At 63.5% G+C, this 9,851-nt stretch overlaps 1 protein-coding gene across 2 annotated transcripts in view; it reads right to left on the reverse strand.

The window, feature by feature from the left end:
- The window catches only part of DCTN1 (dynactin subunit 1), a 39,184-nt gene that overhangs the window by 19,294 nt on the left and 10,039 nt on the right, over positions 1-9,851 (reverse strand). The window contains exons 5-7 of one of the 2 annotated variants that reach the window (XM_079534711.1): positions 8,241-8,258; positions 5,489-5,509; positions 3,335-3,523 (exon numbers count right to left, since the gene is read on the reverse strand). In XM_079534711.1, coding sequence (XP_079390837.1) covers positions 3,335-3,523; positions 5,489-5,509; positions 8,241-8,258 — 228 coding nt within the window. The remainder of the gene's footprint in view (positions 1-3,334; positions 3,524-5,488; positions 5,510-8,240; positions 8,259-9,851) is intronic. The other variant, XM_079534712.1, reaches the window with a different exon arrangement.

Genomic DNA, 9,851 nt, shown 5'->3' on the forward strand with positions numbered 1-9,851 from the left:
CACCTCACCCCAGCAGCACGGCTTTATGGCAGCCCCAGGACCCGGCTTAAAGCCATCGAGCTGGGGGACGTCAGGGAAGAGACCCTGCAAGACAGCCTGTGTGCCAACGGGATGGAAGGAGCAGCTTTCTGCTCTGCTTGCTCACTGCTGGGCAAACACCACCAGGCAGGCAGTGCTGCTGGCTTATCACAAGGCAGCAGAGCAGCACTGGGCAATGGGGTTCCCTCACTCCCAGCACTGGGCAATGGAGTTTCTTCACCTCCACCAGCACTGGGCAATGGGGTTTCCTCACTCCCAGCACTGGGCAATGGGGTTCCCTCACTCCCAGCACTGGGCAATGGGGTTCCCTCACTCCCAGCACTGGGCAATGGGGTTCCCTCACTTCCCCCAGCACTGGGCAATGGGGTTTCCTCACTCCCAGCACTGGGCAATGGGGTTTCCTCATTTCCAGCACTGGGCAATGGGGTTTCCTCACTTCCCCCAGCACTGGGCAATGGGGTTTCCTCACTTCCAGCACTGGGCAATGGGGTTTCCTCCCTTCCAGCACTGGGCAATGGGGTTTCCTCACTCCCTTCCAGCACTGGGCAATGGGGTTTCCTCACTCCCAGCACTGGGCAATGGGGTTTCCTCCCTCCCAGCACTGGGCAATGGGGTTTCCTCACTCCCAGCACTGGGCAATGGGGTTTCCTCACCTCCAACACTGGGCAATGGGGTTCCCTCACTCCCAGCACTGGGCAATGGGGTTCCCTCACTCCCAGCACTGGGCAATGGGGTTTCCTCACTCCCAGCACTGGGCAATGGGGTTCCCTCACTCCCAGCACTGGGCAATGGGGTTTCCTCACTCCCAGCACTGGGCAATGGGGTTTCCTCACCTCCAACACTGGGCAATGGGGTTCCCTCACTCCCAGCACTGGGCAATGGGGTTTCCTCACTTCCCCCTGCACTGGGCAATGGGGTTTCCTCATTTCCAGCACTGGGCAATGGGGTTCCCTCACTCCCAGCACTGGGCAATGGGGTTCCCTCACTCCCAGCACTGGGCAATGGGGTTTCCTCACTTCCCCCTGCACTGGGCAATGGGGTTTCCTCACTTCCCCCTGCACTGGGCAATGGGGTTTCCTCATTTCCAGCACTGGGCAATGGGGTTCCCTCACTCCCAGCACTGGGCAATGGGGTTCCCTCACTCCCAGCACTGGGCAATGGGGTTTCCTCACTTCCCCCTGCACTGGGCAATGGGGTTTCCTCATTTCCAGCACTGGGCAATGGAGTTTCCTCCCTTCCAGCACTGGGCAATGGGGTTTCTTCACCTCCACCAGCACTGGGCAATGGGGTTTCCTCACTCCCAGCACTGGGCAATGGGGTTTCCTCACTCCCAGCACTGGGCAATGGGGTTTCCTCCTTTCCAGCACTGGGCAATGGGCTTCCCTCACTTCCAGCACTGGGCAATGGGGTTCCCTCACTCCCAGCACTGGGCAATGGGGTTCCCTCACTCCCAGCACTGGGCAATGGGGTTCCCTCACTTCCAGCACTGGGCAATGGGGTTTCCTCCCTTCCAGCACTGGGCAATGGGGTTCCCTCCCTTCCAGCACTGGGCAATGGGGTTTCCTCACTTCCCCCTGCACTGGGCAATGGGGTTTCCTCATTTCCAGCACTGGGCAATGGAGTTTCCTCCCTTCCAGCACTGGGCAATGGGGTTTCTTCACCTCCACCAGCACTGGGCAATGGGGTTCCCTCACTTCCAGCACTGGGCAATGGGGTTTCCTCCCTCCCAGCACTGGGCAATGGGGTTCCCTCACCTCCCCCAGCACTGGGCAATGGGGTTTCCTCACTCCCAGCACTGGGCAATGGGGTTTCCTCACTCCCAGCACTGGGCAATGGGGTTTCCTCACTCCCAGCACTGGGCAATGGGGTTTCCTCATTTCCAGCACTGGGCAATGGGGTTTCCTCATTTCCAGCACTGGGCAATGGAGTTTCCTCCCTTCCAGCACTGGGCAATGGGGTTTCCTCACTCCCTTCCAGCACTGGGCAATGGGGTTTCCTCCTTTCCAGCACTGGGCAATGGGGTTTCCTCACTCCCAGCACTGGGCAATGGGGTTTTCTCCCTTCCAGCACTGGGCAATGGGGTTTCCTCACCTCCACTAGCACTGGGCAATGGGGTTTTCTCCCTTCCAGCACTGGGCAATGGGGTTTCCTCACTCGCAGCACTGGGCAATGGGGTTTCGTCACTCCCAGCACTGGGCAATGGGGTTTCCTCACTCCCAGCACTGGGCAATGGGGTTTTCTCCCTTCCAGCACTGGGCAATGGGGTTCCCTCACTCCCAGCACTGGGCAATGGGGTTTCCTCACTCCCAGCACTGGGCAATGGGGTTTCGTCACTCCCAGCACTGGGCAATGGGGTTTCCTCACTCCCAGCACTGGGCAATGGGGTTTTCTCCCTTCCAGCACTGGGCAATGGGGTTCCCTCACTCCCAGCACTGGGCAATGGGGTTTCCTCACTCCCAGCACTGGGCAATGGGGTTTCGTCACTCCCAGCACTGGGCAATGGGGTTTCCTCACTCCCAGCACTGGGCAATGGGGTTTTCTCCCTTCCAGCACTGGGCAATGGGGTTCCCTCACTCCCAGCACTGGGCAATGGGGTTTCCTCACTTCCAGCACTGGGCAATGGGGTTCCCTCACTCCCAGCACTGGGCAATGGGGTTCCCTCACTCCCAGCACTGGGCAATGGGGTTTCCTCCTTTCCAGCACTGGGCAATGGGCTTCCCTCACTTCCAGCACTGGGCAATGGGGTTCCCTCACTCCCAGCACTGGGCAATGGGGTTCCCTCACTCCCAGCACTGGGCAATGGGGTTTTCTCCCTTCCAGCACTGGGCAATGGGGTTTCCTCATTTCCAGCACTGGGCAATGGGGTTTCCTCACTCCCAGCACTGGGCAATGGGGTTTTCTCCCTTCCAGCACTGGGCAATGGGGTTTCCTCACTCCCAGCACTGGGCAATGGGGTTTCCTCACCTCCCCCAGCACTGTTCCCTGCAGCCCTTCCCAGGCTGCCAGCCTCAGGCTGGGCTCTGTGCTCCTCACACTGGTGCCCTCCATCTTCCTCAAGCTCTCATTTTAACCAACTGATAGAAAGCAGGACGGATGTAATGAAGAACTCTTTTACAGAACCCAAATGGAAGGACTACGCTGCTACAACCGTTAGAAACACCCAGGGGGAAGGAAGGTGGGAGTCGAGCAGCCCCATGCTGAGCACTGCACGGCTCTGCCCCGGCTCCAGCGCTGAGGACGCGGCTCCCCTCTGCCCTGCAGGGTGGGCGCCCTGCACACGTGGAGCCCCGCTTACCTTGGTGGGTGAGGGGACCATGGGCGCCACCGGCGAGGTCAGTGAAGGGGATGGGATGATGGGGGCCACCAGCGGCGTCTGGGCGGGTGTGCTGGGCTCACTGCTGCTCATCTCCCCACCCGAGGCCGAGGCCGACCCCGAGGGCCCCGTGGTGCCGCCGGAGGGGGCGGAGGTGGGGGTCCGGGTGGGCTGCAAAGCAAAGGGCAGAGCATCAGCGAGGCGCAACGTGGGTAAACGCTGCGAGGGCCACACGTCAGCCAGCTCTGCCCCCCAGCACCGTGCTGCCACCACAGCTGTGACAGCAGCACGGAGGAAGCCCAGAGTGAAGGAGGAGCGAGCGGGGCTCCGGGCTGAGCCCACCTGGGGCCGCATGCCCAGGGATTGGTGGCAGAAGGCAACGCTGCTCACAAACCCTGTGCTGGGTGCAGTGATACAGCAGGGCAGCCCCCAGCGATGGGGATGGCGGAGCAGTGCTGTGCCACCTCCCCTCCCGCGGCCACAGCTGCTGCCATCACACAACCTGTGCGTCCCCTGCAGGCGCCCCAGCTCTGCAGCTCCAGTGCTTGTGGGGAACGGAGCAACAGAAGGGCAGAGCAGCAGCTGGAGCCCAAAGGAAAGCGGGGCAGCCGGATGGAACTGCAGCAAAGGAGCGCCGCTTCCTCTCCGCCACCATGCTGCCATCACTGCTGCAGGCCCAGGGAGGGCACTGCCCCGCACAGCCTGTCCTACCTGCTCAGCTGAGGGGCTCAACACACAGCCCCACAGCCGGGCAGCCTCATCTCCTGACTCCATTCACTCCTGGAGATGGGCTGCACGGAGCACTGTGGCCTCTCAAGGCACACGGACCTGGATGCGTGGCACGGCACTGCTGTGCCTGCCCCACACACTGCACCCACTGCCCCCCTCCTGCCCCACACGCTGGGTCTCTGCTGCCCGACCCACACCCGGTGCAGCACAGCGGTGCTGGGGGAAGGCAGCACCTCCAGGCACAGCGCAGCAATCCCCTCCCCGGTGCCATCGCTGACCCTGTGGCACAAAGCAAATCTCCATAGCATCGAGCTCTGAGAAACGCACCGCCCCAACAAGGGAGTTCTTGTTCCTGCTGCTGCAGCTCTGCTCGGGCAAAGCTTTCCGTTGTGGCACAGAGCAGCAGCCCAGTACGGCCGCAGTGCTGCTGAGGTGCTCAGGGCAGAGCTGACAGCGATGGGGCTGGGGGGTCGCTGCTGCTGGGCAGGAGCAAAGTGCAGCGTGCTTGGTGAGGGCATAGAGCTGGCCGAAGGGCTTCAAGATGTGCAGGGCTGGAGCACCAGGCTTACAGGCAGTGGCTGGGGGAGCTGGCGTGGCTCAGGCTGGAGGAGGAAATCCAGGGAGCCTCACTGCTCTCTGCAGAGCCCTGAAAGGAGGTTGTGTGCTCCCAGGGAGCAGTGATGGGAGGCGACAGCCTCACACTGTGCCGGGGGAGGGAGCCCACATCCCTGGAACCACGGAGATGTGGCACCTGCTCAGTGGGGACGGTGGGGTGGGCCGAGCTGGGCGATCCCAGAGGTCTTTTCCAGCCTGAACGATACCGAGTCTCATCTCCTGACTCCATTCACTCCTGGGGATCGGCTGCACGGAGCACTGCGGCCTCTCAAGGCACACAGACGCGGCAGTGAGGGTGAAGCCATCCCTGTAGGGACCTCTCCAAAGAAGAGATGGAGCCGGGTGCCGCTCCAGCCCTAACCCAGCCGTCAATGAGCTCCCGGCTCATTTCCCACCCCTTCTGCCCTCGTCCAACCGCGTGCTGCATCCTGAGCAATGCATTCACCGCACGCTGGGGAACGAAGCACGAAGGGCTGCGCTGGGCTGCCACAGCCCTGCCCGACAGCTCTCACTGCTCCCAGCCCTGTGCTCACAGCCGCACAACGGGGAGAGCAGCGACAGCGAGGACACGGAGCCCAGCCAGCCCACAGCGCAGCAGCGCTCCGGGCACGGCTCAGCCAGCGGCACCGTTCCCCCGGCACATCGCCCCGCACTCAGACGCACTCCGGAGGAGCACGAGGTCCCGGTGAGCCCCTCCGGGTGCCAAGCGGCGCTGGGACGCAACGCAGCATCCAGCGAAGGGGAGGGGACACGACGAAGGCGAGGGGACACGACCGCCGCCGCTGTGCTCACCTTGGGCCGCCGGGCGGTGCTCTGCGGGGACACGGGAGCAGAAGGCAGAGGAGGAGAGACATTCAGACAGGGAAAGACAGGAGCAGAGGTACAGCGGCACAGCGGCAGACGCAGCAGAGAACGGGGAAAGGAAACAAAAGAGATGGCTGCCGTTAGTGCCCGCCGCAGCCGCACGGACGGCGCCGGTCCCGCGCTGCCAGGGATGCGCCGGGCAGAGCCCTGTGAGCACGGCCCAGCGGAGCACGTCGCCTGCAGCCCCCCGAGCCGCCCGCAGCCCCGCTCTGCAGGGTGAATCCCCTCCCCTGATGGCGCTGCTGGAGCTGCAGGTGGCGCTGCGCAGGGCTCGCCAGGCTCCGCTGCTGGAAGGCGCATCTCACCCGCCTCCTTCCCTAGCGATGTCCAAAAAGTGCGAGGTTGACTTTGTTATTATCCAAACTGCTTTGTTCCTCTCTCTCCCCCCCACCCTTTTGATGCTGGAGGAGCCGGAGCATCACTGACCGGCTGCCCCGAGCTGCTGCAGCCCCGCGCCCTCGCAGCGATGGCACCTCCTGCAGCCTCTTCCCAAACGCCTCCGTGCTTCCCTCTCATTCCCAGACACCAACCCATCCGCACAGGACCCCACGCAGAGCCCATCGCGTCCCGTGGGACCTCACGCAGCCCGGGGAGATCCCTGCAGCCACCTCTGGGCCACCTCTGGCCAGCAGAAGGATGGCCCCACTGCGGGGACGTGCAGCCCTGCAGCACCGACCTGACCCCACAGCAGCAGAACCGCTCGCAACACGAGCTGCTCGGTGCGTTTCGCTGAGGCTAAACCTCACTCCTCTCGCTCAGACCATTCCCTGAAAGGCTGCACGAAGCAGAACAGGGAGGAACACGCACATCTTCCCGAACATCTTCTGCTCTGCAAAGCCAGCTGGGAAAACGCAAGGAGAACAGAAGAGCTGAACACCTCCATCACACAGCGCTGCTTCGGGAGCTGCAGCACGAGCTCTGCTGGAGCACTTTGGCTTCTTCTGGAACTCCTGTTCCGTACGGCCCTGTCACCTACAGCCCTGCTGCACAGAGGGTCCATCAAATCCCCCTTGGGGTCTCAGCGGTGCAGACTCCAGCCCCGTCCCCGCACACGGCCCAGCTCAGCGATGGGCTCCGGCTGTCCCTGCTCACTGCAGGGGTCAGGCGGCCTCTGAAAGCGCCCTCCAGCTGCAAGCCCTCTGCTTCTGTAGCTCCCGTGGTGCCAACCAAACGCCGCCCCCCAGGGACGCATCTCGGTGACGCTCTTCGCAAGGCGGCCGCGTGGAACGGCAGAGTCCTGGTTTTATGCCTCCTCTCGCAGCACGGCCTGCCGTAACGTGGAAGGAGGCCGCGGTTCCGAGGCCACCGTGAGGAGCCCGTCTGGCAGCACCGGGTGACTCCGCGGGGAGGGAGGGAAAGCAGCACTTCGGGTCTGCGCTCCCCGCCGCACTCTGAGCGCCTCGCCGAGCGGTGGCTGCGCTGCCGTGCCGGCTCCTCCCTCCCAGCCATCACGGCCGGCTCCGCCGCTCTCCTCGCCGTTCCCGTGCAAGGAAGCGCACCCAGAGGCGCACAGAGGCAGGGTGCGAAGGGTCGCTCTGCTCGGCCGCGGGGTGCAGCCGCTGCAGCTTCTGTACGGCTCCAGGGCTGGCGCAGCCCAGCGCGAACGCCGCGGCCCCCCGGATCCCACCGTGCTGCGCACCGGCCCGCGGCAGCCGTCGCCGCCCGGTCGGTCAGCACGCAGCGTGCAGGAGGGGCCGTGCTGACAAGCTGTGTCGGGCCGGGCTGCCCCAGCTGTGGTGCTGCCCAGAGCCGCTCCATGGGTCACAGCTGGGATCTCCTGCGGCTCTCGGGGGCTTCCCTCTCGGGCAGCACGCAGCCCCGAGCATCACCCAGCACGGGGACGACCTGCCCCGTCACCCCACGCACCCCCAGCCCTGCAGCCCTCCCAGGTCACGCTGGCTGCACCCTGCACAACCACCACGGAGTTCCCAAAGGCTGGAACGCGCCATGCACAAGCAGGGCCACGTGCAGAGGAAGGGAAAGCGGCAAGAGGAAAACCGGGACCGAGCCAGGAGCAGCGCGGGGCTGAGCTGAGGGCCGCCGAGCGTCCTGCACCCACTGGGCGCTGCGGTGCCGTATGGCCCGTGGAGCTCTGCTCTGGATGTGGTCTGGGGTGGAGGGCAGAGCAGGCAGAGCAGGCAGAGCAGGCAGAGCTCTTCACTCTATTTGCTGAGTTCAAGGTAGCACATCCAGAGATGAAGATCAGCTGTGCTGCCGTGCGTTAAAGCCGCAAAGTCTCCTTGCTGATGCAGCGGAGGCCTTGGGTTAATTTCCATTTCCACTTCTTCATATCAGGCAAAAAAAATAAAATAAAAATCCTCCCAATTTCTCCTCAACGCCAGCGCTGACATCCTGGCCATGCTAAAAATAAGCATGCAGGGCAGCAGAGCAGCACAGAGCAGCACAGAGCAGCACAGAGCAGCAACGCACCGGGCACAGCCGCCGTCCCCCCGCCCCGCAGCAGCACGCAGCTCCCGCAGCACAGCACGGCTCTGCTCAGCACAGCTCGGCTCAGCACGGCTCTGCTCAGCACGGCTCTGCTCAGCACAGCTCGGCTCAGCACGGCTCGCCTCGGCCGGCCCCCGTGAGCCCCGAGCAGCGCAGCGCTGCGGCCCCGCTCCCCCCCCATCTCCATCCCCGCGGCCGCGAGCCCCGCATGCGGGTTAGGGCGCGGCTGTACCTTCCGTGCGGCCGGTGCCTGCCTCATGGCGGCGGGAGAGAATGGACACGGAGCCGTTAGCGCCCGCCGCCTGCAAATGGCCGCGCTCCGCGCTCGCCGCCCGCAGCCGCCGGAGCCCCGCGCCCGCCGCCCCGCGCCCCGCCGCCGCCGCCGCCGCCGCCGCCGCCTGACATCAGCGCGATGCCGCCCCGCCCCGCCCCGCCCCGCGATGCTCCGCAGCCGCCGCACGGCCGGAGCGACCCGGAGCGCTGCCCCCCAACCCCCCCCCTCCATCCCCGACCCCTTCCCACCATGCCCACCCACGGCTCCCCGCCGCCCCCCGGCGCCGCTCCCGCCCCCCCCCCCGGGGTGTTTCCAGCACCCAAAGGCCCGGCGCCTCCATCCCCCACCTCCACCCCGCGGCCCCACGGGGAAGACGAGCTCTGCCCGGTGCCCGGCACTCGGGACCCCGCTGGGCTCGGTCCCGACGCTGAGCCCTAGAGAGCGATTTTGGCCCTAGAGAGCCTTTTTTTGTCCCTAAAACCGAACCCCGTGTTTTTACGAGAGCCTCGGGCGCTCCGAGGCTGAGGATGGGAGCGACGGGTAACGGGGGAGACGGGGGAGACGGGGTCGGATGGGAGAGCTGGGCGAGGAAGTTACAGCCCCGGACCGGAGCCCTGCGCCGCCCCAACGCGGCCTTCGGGCCGCCGCTCGATGGGAGGCAGCCGCGGCCACAGCAGGGGAGGGGCGGGCTGGGCTTTAAGGACCCTGCCATCCCAAATCCAACCGCCCTGTGGTTCTATGACCTTTAAGAACCCTTCCAACCCAACCGTTCCACGGTTCTGTGATCTTTCAGGACCTCTCCAACCCAACCACATTCCATGGTTTTATGATCTTTCAGGACCTCTCCAACCCAACCATCCTATGGTTCTGTGATCTTTCAGGACCTCTCCAACCCAACCATCCTATGGTTCTGTGATCTTTCAGGACCTCCCCAAACCAACCATTCCAAGGTTCCATGATCTTTCAGGACCTCTCCACCCCAACCACATCCTATGGTTCTGTGATCTTTCAGGACCTCCCCAACCCAACCATTCCAAGGTTCCATGATCTTTCAGGACCTCTCCACCCCAACCACATCCTATGGTTCTGTGATCTTTCAGGACCTCCCCAAACCAACCATTCCATGGTTCTGTGATCTTTCAGGACCTCTCCAACCCAACCATTCCATGGTTCTGTGATCTTTCAGGACCTCTCCAACCCAACACAACCATTCCACGGTTCTATGATCTTTCAGGACCTCCCCAACCCAACCCAACCATCCTATGGTTCTGTGATCTTTCAGGACCTCTCCAACCCAACACAACCACATTCCATGGTTCTGTGATCTTTCAGGACCTCCCCAACCCAACCCAACCCAACCACATTCCATGGTTCTGTGATCTTTCAGGACCTCCCCAACCCAACCATCCTATGGTTCTATGATCTTTCAGGACCTCTCCAACCCAACCACATCCTATGGTTCTGTGATCTTTCAGGACCTCCCCAACCCAACCATTCCATGGTTTTATGATCTTTCAGGACCTCCCCCCCCCAACCACATTCCACAGTTCTGTGATCTTTCAGGACCTC

This window comes from Tetrao urogallus (assembly GCF_951394365.1).
Source record: "Tetrao urogallus genome assembly, chromosome: 4".
In the NCBI taxonomy this organism is placed as follows: Eukaryota; Metazoa; Chordata; class Aves; order Galliformes; family Phasianidae; genus Tetrao; species Tetrao urogallus.